The sequence below is a fragment of the Tursiops truncatus genome, chromosome 4 (genome assembly GCF_011762595.2).
Source record: "Tursiops truncatus isolate mTurTru1 chromosome 4, mTurTru1.mat.Y, whole genome shotgun sequence".
Classification (NCBI taxonomy): domain Eukaryota; kingdom Metazoa; phylum Chordata; class Mammalia; order Artiodactyla; family Delphinidae; genus Tursiops; species Tursiops truncatus.
In genome coordinates this window covers 72,929,566-72,952,307 of record NC_047037.1, presented here as the reverse complement: position 1 = coordinate 72,952,307, position 22,742 = coordinate 72,929,566, and the positions used below count along the sequence as shown (strand labels likewise).

The 22,742-nt window shown below is 38.1% G+C and overlaps 1 protein-coding gene across 4 annotated transcripts in view; it reads right to left on the bottom strand.

Moving 5' to 3' along the window:
- The window catches only part of LMLN (leishmanolysin like peptidase), a 79,102-nt gene that overhangs the window by 14,894 nt on the left and 41,466 nt on the right, over positions 1-22,742 (bottom strand). For 3 of the 4 annotated variants that reach the window (XM_019923205.3, XM_019923207.3, XM_019923206.3), the window contains exons 11-15: positions 22,662-22,738; positions 16,404-16,514; positions 4,784-4,916; positions 2,893-3,052; positions 673-803 (exon numbers count right to left, since the gene is read on the bottom strand). In XM_019923205.3, coding sequence (XP_019778764.3) covers positions 673-803; positions 2,893-3,052; positions 4,784-4,916; positions 16,404-16,514; positions 22,662-22,738 — 612 coding nt within the window. The remainder of the gene's footprint in view (positions 1-672; positions 804-2,892; positions 3,053-4,783; positions 4,917-16,403; positions 16,515-22,661; positions 22,739-22,742) is intronic. The other variant, XM_033855718.2, reaches the window with a different exon arrangement.

The window sequence follows — 22,742 nt, the reverse complement described above, 5'->3', positions numbered from 1 at the left end:
ATCTACTATTAATCAGTAGTTGATTTATTAATTCTTAAATACATGCTTTCTTCAGATTTTACAAAATAAATTATAGTTTTTTTTTCCATTACAAAGTAGTTTTAAAGAACAAAATTACAGAACTTCCCTGGTGGCACAGTGGTTAAGAAACCGCCTGCAATGCAGGGGACATGGGTTTGATCCCTGGTCCGGGAAGATCCCACATGCCGTGGAGCAACTAAGCCTGTGCACCACAACTACTGAACCTGTGTGTCACAACTACTGAAGCCCACTTTGCAACAAGGAGAAGCCACCGCAATAAGAAGCCCACGCGCAAGCAGCGAAGACCCAATGCAACCAAAAATAAATAAATAAATAAATGTAAAAAAAAAGAACAAAATTACATGTTTCCTAACATTTCCTTAGGATCTATGCCCAGAAGCAAAATTGTTATAAAACTTGCTGATATATAGCAACTATATATCATTTTTAAACAGAGAAAGGCAATTTCTCTCAAAGAAATGACAATATTTTGACAAAACACAAATATACAAACTAATATTTACAATGAATAAGTTAAAGTATTAATCAGTAGAAATAAAAGATATAAAATGTATTTGAAAATATAAAAACCATATAATGAGATACAATTATGTAATATTTGGTACAGTTATTAACAATCATATGGTTTACCTGATAGCATCCACTCCCCCAGTCTGGGTAACTCAGCTTCCTTTCACACTTTTCCATGACAAATGCTGATTTCTGAATTAGACAAACTGAATGAGGTCCATACTTTTCAGCACCATAGTTTTTAAAAAGGTCTGAAGCAAACCAGAAAAGTTTTCTTTATTAAAAATTGACTTTGGGCTCAAAGAATAAGAAATTGAAGCATTCCACTCTTATAATTAAAAGTTGCTTTAAAAATAAAACATGTTTCATGGAAATTTTCAATTAAAAAAAAATCAAGAGAGAGGGTTCCAAACTCAAACTGGATTCTCAATAAAGCAATTGGTAGGAGAATTATTATATCAGAAACAAGAGATAAAATTGGGCTTAAAGCAACCAAGTTAAATATATAGAGGAAATGGCACTAAGAATCACCTTCAATGGTGTCCTAAATAGGAGTCACTTCCCAAGTGACCCAGATAGATGAGGTCAAGTGATTTATATAATGAAGATTTTTTTGGAGTGCTGCAACTTTTGCAAGACGTTCTTGTATTTTCAACTTATGCCATCTCCTGGAAGTCAATAAATGACAGGTTGAGCTAGTCTTAGACTAAGCACAAACCTGCAGAGGTATGGGGCAAACTAAATGACCCCTAACTAGCTAATGGACAAAGGAGTGAAATCCTTAAAGCCTAGGAATTAAAAAAAAAAAAAAAAGCCTAGGAATAATTTCTCTCTACACTTAATACAAGTTTCATCTTTTGAAAGCAGAGTTCAATTAGCCCATTTTGAAATATTATAAAGATAAAAATTTTATGTCAGTTTAAAAAATCTTAATTGTATAAGCTAAGAAAGAAAATGTAAAACAATAAAACAGAACTTTATGTTTCTTTATTTATTAATATTTCAAAGTCTTCAAAACACATAGTGATCATTGTCCAGAAAAAGAAAAGAGGGGTCAGCCAATCCCTCAGGTCAAATCCTGAGAAATACCTGTTTTTATAAAGAAATTTTTATTGGAACACAGCTATACTCATTCACTTACATATTATCTGTAACTGCTTTCACACTTAACAGCAGAGCTGAAAAGTTGCAACAGAGACTGCATGACCCATAAAGCCTAAAATATTTACTATCTTGCTTTTTATAATAAATATTTGCCAACTCCAGCTCTAAAACATTAAAATGTGATATCTTTGGCAAACCCATAATTGACAAATATGTGCATTTCTTTTGCTGTAACATGCAACTGCTGCGTAGTTATGTCATTAGACATTTATTAAGTAGGTAAGTGATGGGGAAAAAAATGACTGTACAAATCCAGTTACATCTGCCAGGTTTAAGAATAAAAGGAAAAAAATTATGGAAATTTTAATTTTAAATGATTTAGTCTGAAATAAAGTATGGAATGGGGGCGAGGAGGAAAGGACCAGGTTGAAAATTTTGATGACCACAGGCAGAAAAACTACTTATTGCTCTTGATTAACAAATCAGATGTGAGAACATTTTGTTTACAAAGGTGGTTAGTATGAGCTATAACTACTATTGCTGAATATCCAATTGCCATACTGTTTATTTCCTTGATGGCCTGTTCATTTAAATATACTAAATGGGAATAAATAAGATGGCAATACATCTTACTAGCCATGGGACAATAGTATTATTCTGATATCTGGAGAATGACACGTTATGTCTAAATTACATAAAATGCACACTCCTCAGGAGAGGAAAGAATAGGATACCTAATACGATTTAATAAAAAGAGTTCTGCATTGGAGGATCTTGCACTGACATCAATTAAACATATTACTTAGTAGCTCTTCCCTCATCTGTGAAATTCGATAATATCTTCTCTATGCCTCTTGTCAGGTTTTTAGAAGAACAAAATGAAATGATAAAAGTGAAATTGTTTTGCAAATGAAAAGTGTCATGCAAATATAAGGTATTACTAAACGGTAGTGTGTGTACACACATGTGCAAGTGTATCTAATAGCTAACAATCCTTTCTATGTGTCGTAATTCTAAGCACTTACTGTCACAACTCTATGAGACAGGTATTATCTCTTTTGTACAGAGGAGAAAACTGAGGCACAGAGAAGTTACTTTGAACAGGTGGATAGTAGTGGAACCACAACATAAACTCAGACAATCTGGCTCCAGGGTCTGTATCCTTAACCACTATTTTGTATTGCTAATACATACTTTTAATATGTATATAACATTTAATTTCACTAAACTACTAACCTGGTTGATTTTCCAATACTCTACAATCTGAGCTGCGCTGATATTCACCACTTAAATGCCAACTGAATTCCTGACTGAAAGGGCAGTAGTCAGCAATTTCTACTGAACCACCGTAATAAGGCAGATCTTCTGCAGGTACTCCACTGAGTTCATCAAAGTACTACAAAGAAAAAAATATTAGGCAGGCAGGAGAGTAAGAAACATTCTATATAATCAAAACAAAGCCCACAGGCAATTTATAGCAACCAATTAATGCTGTATAACACAAAGAAGATATTAATCTATTTTTTTCATACATAGTACAACACAAAGATAGTTAATATACTACCTGAGGGGTATTTTGCGGTTGTTGTAGTTTTAGAAATAAGCAAGGTAAGTAAATTAGTCTGTTTTTTATTAGATGACAAATTTGACTAATGTTTTAAAAGCACGAATAGGAAGAGTTTTAAGAGCTGACAAAATACAAAACTAATGCATAGAATTAAGATGTTTTAAATTTAATGTACTTCAAGTGTTTTTAGGAGAATTTATATGTTGTTTTGACAAACTTGAAAAAACCATAAGAAAATGAATGAGATCATATATATAAAATACTTTGAACACCAAAGAAACAAGGTACCAGATAAATTTTAAATATTTCACATTTTAAATTATATTACTAAGAGTAGAAATATACAGTTGCCATCTTCTAGTGTTGAAAGCACTCAGTGTGGTCATAAACGTATGTAGGAAGCTCAAAATTTAGCAACAGTCACTTTAAATTCACTTCTGAGATATCGTTTCTGACTAATGGATCCTTTGTCAATGGCAGGCAGAGCTGAGGCTTTTTTTTAGAAATAGCCACTTCAACAAAAAACTTAAAGGTCAAATCAGAGATTCAGACTGGACACACGGGACCATTTCCTTCACCTTTCAGATCTCATTAGGCAAACTTTTCTAAAGCAGAATTTCCAAGTCTTCTAATTAACTGGACTACAGTACCTTAGTTACTCTATTTTATTTCCTTTTTAAAAAATTTTTTTATTTTATAATGGGTGTAGTTGATTAATAATGTAGTGTTAGTTTCAGGTGTACAGCAAAGTGATTCAGTTATACATGTATCTATTGTTTTTCAAATTCTTTTTCCATTTAGGTCATTACAGAGTATTCAGCAGACTTCCCTGTGATATACAGTATAGGTCTTTATTGGTTATCTATTTTAAATATATCAGTGTGTACATGTCAATCCCAAACTCCCAATCTATCCCTCCCCCTCCCCCTTCCCCCCTGGTAACCATAAGTTCGTTCTCTAAGTCTGTGAGTCTGTTTCTGTTTTGTAAATAAGTTTAGTTATATCATTTTTTAAAGATTCCACATATAAGTGATATATTTGTCTTCTTCGGTTAGTTTCTTTCTTTAAAGAACCTTGTTTTTGATATAAATTAAAGACGAAGACTTTGGAAATAATTAAAAAGAAAATACAAACAATTTATAAAAAATAGATCAAAATAGGAACTTCCCCAGTGGTCTAGTGGTTAAGACTCCACGCTCCCAATGCAGGGAGCCCGAGTTCGAACCCTGGTCAGATCCCACAAGCCACAACTAAGACCTGGTGCAGACAAATAAAAAAAAAAATATATATATATATATATATTTTTTTAAAATAGATCAAAATAAATATTCTAAATGTCTCTTACCATTACTACAAGACATTGCTAGATATTAATTAATTGCTATCAATTAACACGTTGGTTATAAAGAAATGGAAGAATTCTTTGGTTTTTTCTAACTTACAGAAAACAAATGGGGGCTTATAAATTGAAAAACTTAAGAGAATTCACTCTTGTAATTCAAAATGGAGACTTCTTTTTAAAAGGTTGATTCCTGAAACTGTGCCCCAGACAAGTGTTACCTGGTACTCCTGAGGTAAAGGTTTCGGAAACTTCTGCAAATTACACACTGCAACTGCTCTCTGGTCCTGTCTGCAAGTTAACTGCAATGGATTACTTCTGAGCGTGTTACAGTAAGGGCTCAGCATTTGTCTCCTGTATACAAAGATAAAACACCATGGTATCAAACTCTGAAGAAGATATTATAAGTCTATTCTAGAGTTGTCTTTTCCATTACAATTTCAATATGTTTTAATACCTTAAAACTAATTGCTAAACCAGTTGTAAATTATAAACTTACTTTTCAAGGCATAAAGGAAATGCTTAATGTAGGTGTGAGGATTAATGCTAGATATATGACTATTTCACTGTTATTAAATAAGGTCCTATTTATCTCTTTCTCCACTTTTGCCATAAAATGGAGTCCCAAGGTCCCTAACCAGTCTCCCTTCTTCTCTCTACCTTTCAGAGTCTTCTTACGTTTGCTTTATTTATAATGTCTAGGGGTTTTAGTTGTACTTAGAAGGAGGAATAGGAAAGAGTACATCTACATCTTCCCAGAAATGGAAGCGGGACTTGTATTTTTATATTATTTTAAAAAAAAGTTTTCCCGGGGGAGTTCCCTGATGGCCTAGTGGTTAGGATTCTGGGTTTTCACTGCCATGGTCCGGGTTCAATCCCTGGTCGGGGAACTGAGATCCTGCAAGCTGCACATGGCACCATAAAAAAATTCCCCAGGTGATTGTGATGCATTCAGACTAAGGAAGTATGTTGGGGAATAATATGATGTTGTATCCCGCAGGCTTGCAAGCCTGGTAGATGCCCAGCCTCCAGACTGAAGAAAGAGCGCAGAGACAGTGACAAAGACATCAATGGTTTATTCTTACACATCTGAAACAAAAGCATCCTGGTGTGATACCCCACTGTGCATGGCAGACTGCAGGCGGGACATGGCAGCAATCTTCCCTACTCAGGGGAGAAAGGGGCTACCATTTATGGGGGAACTGATGTCAGGTGGGCTCATCAGTTACCAGGGAAGCCAGCAGCTGGGGTGGGGGCAAGCACGTAGGCAGTTACTGATTAAGCCCTATAATTCAGAGAATTGGATAGTCATGTGAATGAAGCAGGGACTGGTCGAGCAGATGAACAGAGAGCAAGAGGACAGCCATCTTGAGTGGCCTGACCATACACCTTTTATTTGGCATTTTATGATTAATAGAACTTTCAAATAGTATATAATCTCATTATTTCTAAAAGGAACCCTCCAAAGTAGACGTAGTATCTTCGTTTTACTGATAAGTAAAAAGTTTGAGACAATTAGCTTGCCCAAGATCATACAGCTGGTGAAGGACAGAGCTGAGACTTCAATCTCTCTCTCCAAGGCCAATGCCTTGCTCATCACAGAAGTACCTGGTGATGGGTACTTGTGTTAAAGATGTTATTCTTATCTTTTGTCATCTGGGCTAGGCCTCAAAGCAGTTTAAATCACTCAGTTTCTACTAAGGAGTCTGACGTCTGAGTTATAAGCCTGCTGTGAGAAAAGCTGCTCCTAAGCAGTAGCAGGAAGCACTGCAGTTACTTTGGGGACAGCTGGTTAACTCCAGCACTACAACCTGATCTGCCAGTGTAGCTGTTCCCAAATTTTGCTGCACATTAGAATCATCTAGAGAGATTTTTAAAGTCTCCATGCCCACCTTGCACCCCATACCAATTGAATCAGAATGTCTGAAGGCAGGAATCAGGCATTAGTATGACTCATAAAAGGACAAACTGATAATTTGAAATTCATCAAAATTAAAAAACTTCTGCTCCACAAAAACCATATTAAGAGAACTAAAAGTCATATTGGCATAAGACACGAAGAGACATCTCACCAAAGAGGATACGTAGATAGCAAATAAGTACATGAAAAGATGTTCAACATCATTAGCCATTAGGGAAATGCAAATTAAAACCACAATGATATATCACACTACCTTTCAGAATAGCTTAAATAAAAAACGGTGACGGGGGCAGAGTCAAGATGGCGTACTAGGAGGATGCGGAATTTTCGTCTCCTCTCAACTAGGGCACCTACCAGGCTCCCGTGGGGCACCATGGAGACCTAAGGGTATGGGAAGAAACCCCAGTGACTGGGTAGGATGTGGGGCGTGGGGGGAGGGACGGGGGAGGAGAAGTGGAGGTGGGATGGGACTGGCACCCCTGACGGGCGGCTGGGGAAGGGGAAGGGATTCCCACGCCCCAAGGGGGAAACGGGAACCACTGGGAGGGCAGAGGATCAAAAGGGAGCGTGGCCAGGTTTCCCCTGCCCACCTGGACCCCCAGGAACCTGTTGAGAACCCAGGCCTGATCCTCTGCCCACCTAGGCCCCCTCCAGCCACAAGGGTCCTGAGGGAGTGGGAGGGAGGGAAGGGGGAGCAAAAGTAAAGGCTGGACCTACGGGACGGGCAGCCCTGAGGGGTGGATGGGGGAGGGGAAGGAGTTCCTACACCCAGCGGGACCCACCCACAGTTAGGGGTCCAGCCCGATGGTGGACAGCCTGGGGGAGACAGTGGGGGAGGGGTGCAAAGGAACAGAAGGAACGGGGCCAGTGCTTTCCCTGTCCACTTAGGCACCGGGAAGCCTGCTGGGCTCCCAGGCCTAATCCTCTGCCCTTGGAGCGTCCCTCCTGCCACACAGAGCCCAAGCCCTGCCCCTACACCCCCACCCAGGGCCCCACCTCTACACTCGGAGACCCCCTCTGAGACCCCCTCCAACGGCACTGGGCCTAAACTCCACCCACACACCCTCACGCAGGGCCCGACGTCCAAACTCCGTAACCCCACACTCCAGAGGTCCTCCTTTCCACGTGCTGCCTCTCCCCTTCTGGGCAGGTCCTAAGCAGAGGCCCCGCCCCATGCTCAAATTTCACCCCCCACCCGCCTAGGTCCTGCCCCACTCTAAACCCCGCCTCTGCCTAAGTTCCACCTCCACCCCCCAGCCTAAACTGTGCCCCCATAGCCAAGGCTTTTTTTTTTCCTCTTTTAGATTGGGGTTCTGTTTTACCTTGTTGATTCACTGTTGTTGATTCTTTTATATTTTTCCTAATAAAGCTTTTATTTTTCTAATTTTATTTTATTCTTTATACTTTGTTAGTGACCTCTCCTTTTGGCTTGTTGCCCCCCTCCCTTTTTCTTCTTTTTTTTTGCTATGTTTTTATTTTACCTTGTTGCAGTTGTTTCAATTATAGTTTTATTTTTCCTGATGTATTTTTATCTTTCTAATTTTATTTTGTATTTTATTCTTTAATATTGTACTGTTCCTTTTTTTCTTTCTTTCTTCCTTTTTTTTTTTTTTTTTTTTTTTTTACTGTGCCATGAAGCTTGCGGGATCTTGGTTCCCAGGCCAGAGGTCGGGTGGGAGCTCTGAGTCCAAACTGCTGGACTAACAGAGAACCTCAGACCCCAGGGAATATCAATCAGAGTGAGGCCTCCAGAAGGTCCTCATCTCAGCACCAAGACCCAGCTCTGTCTAACTGCCTGCAAACTCCAGTGCTGAACGTCTCAGGCCAAACAACCAGTAAGACAGGAATAAGCACCACCCATCAAAAAAAAAAGAAACGACAAAAAAAATATGTTACAGACGAAGGAGCAAGGTGAAAACCTACAAGACCAAATAAACGAAGAAGAAATAGGAAACCTACCTGAAAAAGAATTCAGAGTAATGACAGTAAAGATAATCCAAAATCTCAGAAACAGAATGGAGAAAACACAAGGAACATTTATCAAGGATCTAAAAGAACTAAAGAGCAAGCAAACAGTGATGAACAACACAATTACCAAAACTACAAATACTCTAGAAGGAATCAGTAACAGAATAACTGAGGCAGAAGAACGGATAAGTGAGCTGGAAGATAAAATGGTGGAAATAACTGCCAGGGAGCAGAATAAAGAAAACAGAATGAAAAGAATTGAGGACAGTCTCAGAGACCTCTGGGACAACATTAAATGCACCAACATTTGAATTATAGGGGTCCCAGAAGAAGAAGAGAAAAAGAAATGGTCTGAGAAAATATTTGAAGAGATTATAGTCAAAAACTTCCCTAACATGGCAAAGAAATAGTCAATCAAGTCCAGGAAGCACAGAGAGTCCCATACAGGATAAATCCAAGGAGAAACATCCAAGACACACATTAACCAAACTATCAAAAATTAAATACAAAGAAAATATATTAAAAGCAGCAAGGGAAAAGCAACAAATAACATACAAGGGAATCCCCATAAGGTTAACAACTGCTTTTTCAGCAGAAACTCTGCAAACCAGAAGGGAGTGGCAGGACATATTTAAAGTGATGAAAGGGAAAAACCTACAACCAAGATTACTCTACCCAGCAAGGATCTCATTCAGATTCGATGGAGAAATTAAAACCTTTACAGATAAGCAAAAGTTAAGAGAATTCAGCACCACCAAACCAGCTTTACAACAAGTGTTAAAGGAACTTCTCTAGGCAGGAAACACAAGAGAAGGAAAAGGCCTACAATAACAAACCCAAAACAGTTAAGAAAATGGTAATAGGAACATACATATCGATAATTACCTTAAATGTAAATGGATTATATGCTCCAATGAAAAGACATAGACTGGCTGAATGGATACAAAAACAAGACCCATATATATGCTGTCTACAAGAGATGCACTTCAGACCTAGGGACACATACAGACTGAAAGTGAGGGGATGGAAAAAGATATTCCATGTAAATGGAAATCAAAAGAAAGCTGGAGTAGCAATACTCATATCAGACAAAATAAACTTTAAAATAAAGACTATTACAAGAGACAAAGAAGGACACTACACAATGATCAAGGGATCAATCCAAGAAGAAGCTATAACAATTGTAAATATTTATGCACCCAACATAGGAGCACCTCAATACATAAGGCAAATGCTAACAGCCATAAAAGGGGAAATCGACAGTAACACAATCATAGTAGGGGACTTTAACACCCCACTTTCACCAATGGACAGATCATCCAAAATGAAAATAAATAAGGAAACACAAACTTTAAATGACACATTAAACAAGATGGATTTAATTGATATTTATAGGACATTCCATCCAAAAACAACAGAATACACTTTCTTCTCAAGTGCACATGGAACATTCTCCAGGACAGATCATATCTTGGGTCACAAATCAAGCCTTGGTAAATTTAAGAAAATTGAAATCATATCAAGTATCTTTTCTGACCACAACAATATGAGACTAGACATCAATTACAGGAAAAAAACTGTAAAATATATAAACACATGGAGGCTAAACAATACACTACTAAATAACCAAGTGATCACTGAAGAAATCAAAGAGGAAATCAAAAAATACCTAGAAACAAATGACAATGAAAACACGACAACCCAAAACCTATGGGATGCAGCAAAAGCAGTTCTAAGAGGGGAGTTTATAGCAATACAATCCTACCTTAAGAAACAGGAAACATCTCAAATAAACAACCTAACATTACACCTAAAGCAATTAGAGAAAGAAGAACAAAAAAACCCCAAAGTTAGCAGAAGGAAAGAAATCATAAAGATCAGATCAGAAATAAATGAAAAAGAAATGAAGAAAACGATAGCAAAGATCAACAAAACTAAAAGCTGGTTCTTTGAGAAGATAAACAAAATTGATAAACCATTAGCCAGACTCAGCAAGAAAAAAAGGGGGAAGACTCAAATCAACAGAATTAGAAATGAAAAAGAAGTAACAACTGACACTGCAGAAATACAAAGGATCATGAGAGATTATTAAAAGCATATGCCAATAAAATGGACAACCTGGAAGAAATGGACAAATTCTTAGAAAGGTATAACCTTGTAAGACTGAACCAGGAAGAAATAGAAAATATAAAGAGGCCAATCACAAGCACTGAAATTGAGACTGCGATTAAAAATCTTCCAACAAACAAAAGTCCAGGAACAGATGGCTTCACAGGCAAATTCTATCAAACATTCAGAGAAGAGCTAACACCTATCCTTCTCAAACTCTTCCAAAATATAGCAGAGGGAGGAACAGTACCAAACTCATTCTATGAGGCCACCATCACCCTGATACCAAAACCAGCAAAGATGTCACAAAAAAAGAAAACTACAGGGCTTCCCTGGTGGCGCAGTTGTTGAGAGTCTGCCTGCCGATGCAGGGGACACGGGTTCGTGCCCCGGTCCAGGGGGATCCTGTATGCCGCAGAACGGCTGGGCCCGTGAGCCATGGCTGCTCAGCCTGCGCGTCTGGAGCCTGTGCTCCGCAACGGGAGAGGCCACAGCAGTGAGAGGCCCGCGTACTGCGAAGAAAAAAAAGAAAAGAAAACTACAGGCCAATACATCGATGCAAAAATCCTCAACAAAATACTAGCAAACAGAATCCAACAGTACATTAATAGGATCATACATCATGATCAAGTGGGGTTTATCCCAGCAATGCAAGGACTCTTCAAGATATGCAAATCAATTAATGTGATATACCATATTAACAAATTGAAGGATAAAAACCATATGATCATCTCAATAGATGCAGAAAAAGCTTTTGACAAAATTCAACACCCATTTATGATAAAAAATCTCCAGAAAGTAGGCATAGAGGGAACCTACTTCAACATAATAAAGGCCATATATGACAGACCCACAGCCAACATCGTTGTCAGTGGTGAAAAACTAAAACCATTTCCTCTAAGATCAGGAAAAAGACAAGGTTGCCTACTCTCACCACTATTATTCAACATAGTTTTGGAAGTTTTAGCCACGGCAATCAGAGAAGAAAAAGAAATAAAAGGAATCCAAATCGGAAAAGAAGAAGTAAAACTGTCACTGTTTGCAGATGACAGGATACTATACATAGAGAATCCTAAAGATGCTACCAGAAAACTACTAGAGCTAATAAATGAATTTGGTAGAGTAGAAGGATACAAAATTAATGCACAGAAATCTTTTGCATTCCTATACACTAATGATGAAAAATCTGAAAGAGAAATTAAGGAAACACTCCTATTTACCACTGCAACAAAAAGAATAAAATACCTAGGAATAAACCTACCAAAAGAGACAAAAGACCTGTATGCAGAAAACTATAAGACACTGATGAAAGAAATTAAAGATGATACAAACAGATGGAGAGATATACTATGTGCCTGGATTGTAAGAATCAATATTGTGAAAATGACTCTACTACCCAAAGCAATCTACAGATTCAATGCAATCCCTATCAAACTACCAATGGCATTTTTCACAGAACTAGAATAAAAAATTGCAAAATTTGTATGGAAACACAAAAGACCCCAAATAGCCAAAGCAATCTTGAGAACGAAATATGGAGCTGGAGGAATCAGGCTCCCTGACTTCAGACTATACTACAAAGCTATAGTAATCAAGACAATATGGTACTGGCACAAAAACAGAAAGATAGATCAATGGAACAGGATAGAAAGCCCAGAGATAAACCCATGCACATATGGTCACCTTATCTTTGATAAAGGAGGCAGGAATGTACAGTGGAGAAAGGACAGCCTCTTCAATAAGTGGTGCTGGGAACCTGGACAGGTACATGTAAAAGTATGAGATTAGATCACTCCCTAACACCATACACAAAAATAAGCTCAAAATGAATTAAAGACCTAAATGTAAGGCCAGAAACTATCAAACTCTTAGAGGAAAACATAGGCAGGACACTATGACATAAATCACAGCAAGATCCTTTTCGACCCACCTCCTAGAGAAATGGAAATAAAAACAAAAATAAACAAATGGGACCTAATGAATCTTCAAAGCTTTTGCACAGCAAAGGAAACCATAAACAAGACCAAAAGACAACCCTCAGAATGGCAGAAAATATTTGCAAATGAAGCAACTGAAAAAGGATTAATCTCCAAAATTTATAAGCAGCTCATGCAGCTTAAAAACAAACAACCCAATTCATAAATGGGCAGAAGACCTAAATAGACATTTCTCCAAAGAAGATATACAGACTGCCAACAAACACATGAAAGAATGCTCAACATCACTAATCATTAGAGAAATGCAAGTCAAAACTACAATGAGATATCATCTCACACCAGTCAGAATGTCCGTCATCAAAAAATCTAGAAACAATAAATGCTGGAGAGGGTGTGGAGAAAAGGGAACCCTCTTGCACTGTTGGTGGGAATGTAAATTGATACAGCCACAGTGGAGAACAGTATGGAGGTTCCTTAAAAAACTACAAATAGAACTATCATATGACCCAGCAATCCCACTACTGGGCATATACCCTGAGAAAACCATAATTCAAAAAGAGTCATGTACCAAAATGTTCATTGCAGCTCTATTTACAATAGCCCAGAGATGGAAACAACCTAAGTGTCCATCATCGGATGAATGGATAAAGAAGATGTGGCACATATATACAATGGAATATTACTCAGCCATAAAAAGAAATGAAATTGAGCTATTTGTAATGAGGTGGATAGACCTAGAGTCTGTCATACAGAGTGAAGTAAGTCAGAAAGAGAGAGACAAATACCATATGCTAACACATACGTATGGAATTTAAGAAAAAAAAATGTCATGAAGAACCTAGGGGTAAGACAGGAATAAAGACACAGACCTACTAGAGAATGACTTGAGGACATGGGGAGGGGGAAGGGTAAGCTGTGACAAAGCGAGAGAGAGGCATGGACATATATACACTACCAAATGTAAGGTAGATAGCTAGTGGGAAGCAGCCGCATAGCACAGGGAGATCAGCTCGGTGCTTTGTGATCGCCTGGAGGGGTGGGATAGGGAGGGTGGGAGGGAGGGAGACGCAAGAGGGAAGAGATATGGGAACATATGTATATATATAACTGATTCATTTTGTTGTAAAGCAGAAACTAACACACCACTGTAAAGCAATTATACTCCAATAAAGATGTTAAAAAAAAACAGAAATATAGATCAGTGGAACATGATAGAAAGCACAGAGATAAACCCACGCACATATGGTCACCTTATTTTTGATAAAGGAGGTAAGAATATACAATGGAGAAAAGACAGTCTCTTCAATAAGTGGTGCTGGGAAAACTGGACAGCTACATGTAAAAGAATGAAATTAGAACACTTCCTAACACCATACACAAAAATAAACTCAAAATGGATTAAAGACCTAAATGTAAGGCCAGACACTGTAAAACTCTTAGAGGAAAACACAGGCAGAACACTCTATGACATAAATCACAGCAAGATCCTTTTTGACCCACCTCCTAGAGAAATGGAAATAAAACCCAAAATAAACAAATGGGACCTAATGAAACTTAAAAGCTTTTGCACAGCAAAGGAAACCATAAACAAGATGAAAGACAACTCTCAGAATGGGAGAAAATATTTGCAAATGAATCAACTGACAAAGGATTAATCTCCAAAATATATAAGCAGCTCATGCAGCTCAATATCCAAAAGCAAACAACCCAATCCAAAAATGGGCAGAAGACCTAAATAGACATTTCTCCAAAGAAGATATACAGATTGCCAACAAACAAGTGAAAAGCTGCTCAACATCACTAATCATTAGAGAAATGCACATCAAAACTACAATGAGGTATCACCTCACACCAGTCAGAATGGCCATCATCAAAAAATCTACAAACAATAAATGCTGGAGAGGGTGTGGAGAAAAGGGAACACTCTTGCACTCTTGGTGGGAATGTAAATTGATACAGCCACTATGGAGAACAATATGGAGGTCCTTAAAAAACTAAAAATAGAACTACCAAATGTCCTAGAAAACCCACTACTGGGCATATACCCTGAGAAAAGCATAATTCAAAAGGAGTCATGTACCACAATGTTCACTGCAGCTCTATTTACAATAGCCAGGACATGGAAGCAACCTAAGTGTCCATCAACAGGTGAATGGATAAAAAGATGTGGCACATATATATAATGGAATATTACTCAAGCCATAAAAAGAAACAAAATTGAGTTATTTGTAGTGAGGTGGACAGACCTAGAGTCTGTCATACAGAGTGAGTCAGAAAGAGAAAAACTAATACCATATGCTAATACATATATATGGAATCTAAAAAAAAAATGGTTCTGAAGAACCTAGGGGCAGGACAGGAATAAAGACACAGACATAGAGAATGGACTTGAGGACATGGGGAGGGGGAAGGGTAAGCTGGGACGAAGTGAGAGAGCAGCACTGACATATATACACTACCAAATGTAAAACAGATAGCTAGTGGGAAGCAGCCGCATAGCACAGGGAGATCAGCTCGGTGCTTTGTGACCACCTAGAGGGGTGGGATAAGGAGGGTGGGAGGGAGACGCAAGAGGAAGGGAATATGCGGATATATGTATACATATAGCTGATTCACTTTGTTATACAGCAGAAACTAACACAACATTGTAAAGCAATTATACTCCAATAAAGATGTTAAAAAAAAAAAGACAATACCAAATGCTGGTGAGCATGTGGAGAAACTGTTATTCCTCATACATCACTGGTTGGAATATAAAATGGTATAGCCATTCTGGAAAAGAGTTTGGCAGTTTCTTACAGCACTAAACTTGCAACTACCGTATTACACAGTGATTGCACTCCTAGGCACTTATTCTAGAAAAATGAAGATTTATGTTCACACAAAACCCTGTACACAAAAGTTTATATCAGCTTTATTCACAATAGCCAAAAACTAGAAACAACCCAGATGTCAACATGTGAATGGTTAAACAAACTGTGGTATATCCATATCATGGAATATTATTCTGACATAAAAATGAGCAAAGTTTTTATATACACAACAACTGGGTGAATCCTCAGAAAATTATGCTGAGTGAAAAAAGCCAGTCTTAAAAGGGTATATACTGTTATGAGTCCATTTATATAACATACTTCAAATGACAAAATTACAGAAATGCAGAACAGATCAGCAGTTTCCAGGGGTGGGAGGGAAGTGGGTATGGTTACAAAAGGTCAATAGGAGGGATCCCTGTGGTGATCCAAATATTTTGTATCTGACTGTATCAATGTCAATATCCTGGGTGTGATATGTACTACAGTTTTGCAAGATGTTACCAATCAAGGAAACTGGATAAAGTACACATGAGATCTCTATTTTTTCTACAACTGTATATGAATCTACAATTACCTCAAAAAGTTTAAAAATATATACATTTGTAAATAAATGAGTGCATGTGTGTGTGCGTTTCCCCCAAAATTGGAGACTGTATTTTTTAAAAAGCTTGCTAGGTAATTATGAGATGGATCCAGATTAGAGAACCACTATTCAAATGTTGCTTTATGTTTTTGATACTGAATCAATAGTTGCATCTATGTTTATGAGTGCATTCTCTGAAGAAAACAAATAAGAATGCTAGAGTATGCAAAATTTTGCAATATATATATTTATGAATTACAAGGTAAACAGAAATGTTTTATGGCTCTGGCGCTCACACTGTAGATTCTTTTGGTATATGCTTTAAAACAATACTGTGGCTACTTATTATGATATTATCATAAAAAACTGTAGATGGTTTTCTACACATTTTGAAGTTGAACTGTTTAGACCACATTTTGAAAATAGGGACACTATAGGCTCTGGATAGAGAACAAAATCAGGAATAAACTGTGTCATCAAAGACATTAGGAGGAAATGCATCCTTACTTTTGTCTCTGCTGATCAATCCAGAATTTACAGCTCCTCCTGACAAAGTCACAGCCCAGTCCTCGGCCCCAGTCTAACTTCTCAGCCATGCTGTAATTAGCTTTATACCAGCTGTGGAAATAATTGAAACAAAGCACTTTATATTACTGTCATTTAAAAAACAACTCCAGCATACCAATTACAAATCTCAACAATAAGCAAACTAGAACCTCAAAAAGGACTTTGGTGACCATCCCCACAGATGAGCATTTATAAACAAAGTCCTTGCTGCACAGGATCACTGCAGCAGGGACTGTGAAATTTTAGTCTTGAGGAAAACATGAGTACTCGAGGGTGCTTTTACATTTGAAAAAAACCAAACCAAACCAAACCGTGTTCCCATTGTAATTTTCAAAGATGATATAAGTCACAGAGGAGAAAATGATTAAGGTGTGAGACAAGGAGAATAAAGGGCAAAGAAACAAAGAGAATGAGAGAAAAAGAGAAGGGAGTAAATTGAAGAAGAAAAGTAGAGTTACTAGTTGTCTAGCCTTTACCTAATCTGATCCAGTTGGCCCTAGTTTCTTGCTTCCCTGGCCTTGAATTTGTGATATTCTATCAATATGGCTCCTGCTTGTGACTAAACATTACACCATTATAATAAGACAAATGAATACTATGGCCAATACATTAAAAATGTTCCAATTTCAGAGAAAAACCACAGTGATTTATCGATACTTTCCTGGCAAAATTAATCAAAGGCAATGAACCTACTTTTAGTTTTTCTTCTTTATTCTTAATGACAAGATTAGTTTACAAGTTATAAAGCTATACAAAATAGCTTCTTTCATGCTTGTATTATATCTTCTCCCCTTAGAATTACCAAAACAGTAATAAATACACAGGCTCAAAAGTTGAGGGAATGATAAGAATCATCCCCTCCACTCTAGCACTTCCCACAAAATCTAACAACAGCAGAAATATGCAACATAGCATCTTTCAAAACCTTCTCCCCTTTCAAAGAACAGAACACTGAGAGAGAAACTGAAGAAATAAAGCCTGGCACTCCAATACCAAAATGCCTGAAACCTCTGCAGCTACAGTGTAAGTCACCTTAATTAGCTAACTTGGTATCACAGCAGGTCAAGCTGCCCGGATAGTAACAGGTGCCCTCAATCTTGCACACTAGCAAGTATTTTAGCAGTGCCTAGGTAAGGAAGTCTTTCTCCCAAAGGATAAAATATAATGTAATTAGATTCCCTTAGGAATTACCATATCTAGTATAGGTTGATGAGTACAAAGCATAGTATCAACACTGTCATTAAATCATCTGCTAGGCACTCCAGCTACATTTCTTGAAACCTCCTTCATGTTTTCTTTGCAGTTCTTCCTGTACTATTAGTCAACAGTTATTAAGCACTTCTTATGTGCTAGGCACTTTGCTAAGTGTAGCTAAGGCTACAGCAGTGAATAAACACTTTCTGCCCTTGTGAACAATATAATCTAGTGGGGAAGGCAGATACCAAAAAGAAAATTACAAGTGTGATAAGTAGGACAGGGGTTAAGTACAAGGTGATAATAGGAGCACATTGATAGGGAAACCTAAGCTAGTCTGGGGAATTAGGAAAGGTTTTTCTGAGGAAGCAACTTTAAGCTAAACCTAGAAGGGTGAGCACAAGTTAGCTGAGGGAGCAATTAGAAACAAGATTTCTTGGTGGCATTAGTGGGTTGTGAAATCAATTTAGTGGATCTTAATCAACGTTTCTTTCTCTCTCTCTTTTAAAATCAATAGAATACATCTGTAAAAAAAATTACATATTAAAATAAAAGACTAAAAAATAAAATCAATAGAAAAGAGGACTACATTGTAGATAGTAAGGGTAAATATTGTTTCGTGAAACTTTGAATGATTCAGTTTTTGTTGTTTTTAATTAATTAATTTTGGGCTGCACTGGGTCTTTCTTGCTACCCGCGGGCTTTCTCTAGTTGTGGTGAGTGGGGGCTACTCTTCATCGTGGTGTGAGGACTTCTCACGGCAGTGGCTTCTCTTGTTGTGGAGCACGGGCTCTAGGCGTGCGGGCTTCAGTAGTTGTGGCGTGCGGGCTTCAGTAGTTGTGGCCTGCGGGCTCAGTAGCTGTGGCTCACGAGCTCTAGAGCGCTAGTTGTGGCGCACAGGCTTAGTTGCTCTGCGGCATGTAGGATCTTCCCGGACCAGGGATTGAACCCATGTCCCCTACATTGGCAGGCAGATTCTCAACCACTGTGCCACCAGGGAAGTCCTGAATGATTCAGTTTTACATGTAATAGCTAATACTTAATTGACCCTTATAATGTGCCAAGTACTCTATTAAGGAGTTTACATGTATCAACTCATTCAAGGCTCATAAAACTCTATGAGGTAGATATCACTTTTTATCCCTATTTTATAGAGGAAAGAACTGAGGCAAGGATACAACTAGTAAATGGCAGAGCTGGGATTTGAATCTAGGGTTCTGGCTTCAATGTTTTTGAGCTTTAAAAAAAAATGGAAATATAATTCACATATCATAAAATTTACCCTCATAACGTGTACAATTCAATGTTTTTAGTATATTCACAAGGTTGTGCAACCATTACCACGATCTAATTTCAGAACATTTTCATCACCCCCAAAAAAACTATGTACCCATTACCAGTCACTCCTTAGTCCCTGGCAACCACTAGTCTATTGCCTGTCTTTGTAGATTAGCGTATTGTGGACCTTTCATAGAAATGGAGTGTGGTCCTTTGCGTCTGGCTTCTTTCACCTGGCATAATATTTTCAAGGTTCATACATCTCGTAGCATGTATTAGTACTTCATTCCTTTTTTAAAACATTTTTAGAGCAGTTTTAGGTACACAGCAAAACTGAGTGGCCAGTACAGAGTTCCCATACACCCCCTGCCCTGCAACACACATACCCTCCCCCTACCATCAATATACTGCAACAGAGTGCTACATTTGTTACAATCAATAAACCTACATTGACACGTCATCATCACCTAAAATCCATAGTTTATATTAGGGTTTACTGTTGGTGTTGTACATTCAATGAGTTTGGACAAATGTATAATGACATGTAGCCATCATTATTCTGTAAAGTATCATACAGAATAATTTCATTGCCCTTAAAACCCTCTGTGGTCTGCTTGTTCATCCCTCCTTTCCCTTAACCCCTGGCAAACACTGATCTTTTTACTCACTCCATAGTTTTGCCTTTTCCAGGATGTCGTATAGTTGGAATCATACAGTATGTAGCCTTTTCAGATTGGCTTCTTTCACTTAGCAATATGCATTTAAGGTTCCTTCATGTCCTTTTATGGCTCGACAGCTCATTTCTTTTTAGCTCTGAATAATATTCCATTGTCTGGATGTACCACAATTTATTTATCCATTCACATATTGAAGGACAACTTGGTTGCTTCCACCTTTTGGCAATTATGAATAAAGCTGCTATAAACCTCTGTATAGAGGTTTTTTTGTAGGCATAAGTTTTTAATCCGTTTGATTAAATACCAAGTCGCATAATTGCTGGGTTGCTATGGTATGAGTATGTCTGGTTTTGTAAATCAATGCCAAACTACTTTCCAAAGTGGCTGTATCATTTTACATTCCCATCAGCAGTGTATGAGGGTTCCAATTTTCCCACATCAATATTTGCCATTGTCTTTTTTTTTTTTTCTTTTTTTGGGCTTGCTGCATGGCTTGTAGGATCTCAGTTCCCTCACCAGGGACTGAACCTGCACCCTCAGCAGTGAAAGCGCGGAGTCCTAACCACTGAATTCCCTGCCATTGTCTTTTTTATTATAGCCATCCTAGTGGGTGTGAAGTAGCACTGTGGTTTTCATTTGCATTTCCCCAATGATGCTGAGAATCATTTCATGTGCTTATTAATCATTTGTATATCTTTAGAGAAATATCTATTGAAATCCCTCACCAATTTTATTTATTTATTTATTTGTTTGTTTGTTTGTACGCGGGCCTCTCACTGTTGTGGCCTCTCCCATTGCGGAGCACAGGCTCCAGACGCGCAGGCTCAGCGGCCATGGCTCACGGGCCCAGCCGCTCCACGGCATGTGGGATCTTCCCGGACCGGGGCACGAACCCGTGTCCCCTGCATCGGCAGGTGGACTCTCAACCACTGCACCACCAGGGAAGCCCCCTCACCAATTTTTAAATTGAGTTGTCTTTTTATTTCGAGTTGTAAGAGTTCTTTATATATTCTGGGTACTAGATCCTTATCAGATAGATAATTGGCAAATATTTTCTCCTTTTGTGAGTTCTTTCCACTTTCTTGATAGTGCCCTTTGAAGTACAAGTATTTAATTTTGATGAAGTCCAATTTATCTATTTTTTCTTTGGTTGCTTGTGCTTTTGGTGTCATATCTAAGAAATCACTGCCTAATCTAGTATCATGAAGATTTACACCAATATTTCCTTCTAAGAGTTGTATAGTTTTAGCCTTATATTTAGGTCTTCAATCCATTTTGAGTTAATTTTTATATATTATGTGTGGTAGGGGTTCATTCTTTTGTATATGGATATCCAGTTGTCCCAACACCATTTGTTGAAAAAACTATTCTTTCCCCATTAAATGGTTTTGGCACCCTCGTCAACATCTTTACTCTTAACCATTATATATGTATGTGTGTACTTTGGTCGTGATGCATTTCTCACTGTGTGAGACACCATGCCTAAAAAACTTCTAAACAACATTTTGCAGAATGTGTGAAGGGCTTTGGGCAGTAGAAAGGACCACCTGAGATGCAGGGAGACATTAAAAAAAGGCAACTATAGTAATCCAAGGAAAAGATAATGGTGGCCTTGATAAATGTGACCCAAAAAGTAGACAGACTCCTGGGATACTGAAGAGCTGAAAATTAAGCAAGATTTATGATTGATTAGATGTGAGAGGTAGGGAGAGGGAGTTGTCAAGGATGATTCCCAGGTTTCTGGATGGAAACATGATAATGTCTTTTACTGGGAGAAGAAACTTAGCTAATCTACACTGAAGTCTTATGGATTTATGAAAATTAATTTCCACATCTACAATTTAAAAATACTGCCAGATACTTAGAAACATCTGGCTCATTTTTCCCTTGCAACAGAAAAAGGAAGAAATGCTTTAAAATTCACCAGTGCCATGGTTTCACTAGTCACTCACACACTCCACAGTGCTTTTATATCCTACTGGTATCTTAAAGAAACTAGCATTATTTACAGAAGGGCTATAAATAGGTTGTTAAACAGAGCAGCAGGACCACTTTTGTTGGCCATTGCTTGTTAGAGATAAATGGGAAAGAGCTATAATGGCACTAAAAGGAATCCAGCATTTTTTTTTTTCTTTTCAAAACTACTAATTTCCCGGGCTTCCCTGGTGGTGCAGTGGTTGAGAGTCCGCCTGCCGATGCAGGGGACACGAGTTCGTGCCCTGGTCTGGGAAGATCCCACATGCCGCGGAGCGGCTGGGCCCATGAGCCATGGCCGTTGAGCCTGCGTGTCCGGAGCCTGTGCCCCACGGCGGGGGAGGCCACGACAGTGGGAGGCCCACATACTGCAAAAAAAAAAAAAAAAAAATGAATTTCCCTACTTGGTCCACTGAAAATGACAAGAAGCAATGACAACCCAGTAGAAATGAACACAGTCCCTAGACTGTGGTTTCTAAAAGCTATTCTCCATCAAAAGGAACATTCCAGTGCTCCTTGGAAGACTGGCTAATGCCAGATGTAGGATGATACAGGGTATGTGCAGATCAGCCTGGTACATCCTGCTATACCAAAAAGCAAGGAAGCTATCAAAAACTGAGACTTGTTAAAAAAAAAAAACCCAGGAACCCACAGTGAAAAAGACTCCCACCGGAGTCATTTAAAAACGGTATTCTATTGCTTTACAAGAAAGTTCTACTGCCTTAAAAACCAGGAATCTATACATAAACCAATTTCACTTACAATTAAAAAAAATTGTTTAGGTAAGCTTTTCCTTCATATCTGCATGGCCTCTACTTATTAAAAAATCTCATAATGCCAGGGATTTATTTCTATTCATTACTATACACCTCAGGGTCTCAAACATGAATGAATGAATGGAGGTGGTACAGGTAATGGATAGCTAACTGCACAAAATTTTAAAAATAGGTACATTTTACTTCAGTGTAAAATGTCAGTATTTTCTTAAGCTAATGTTTATTTCATCTTAATAGTAATCTTAATATTCATTTCATTTTAATAAACAATTCATATAAAATTCTCACAGCTGTCTTACCCAGTGTCCTCCATTAACGCCAGAGTGATTCGAGAGAGGACTCGGTTCTGGGTGTGAGAACCAGTCATTGCTTCATTCTGA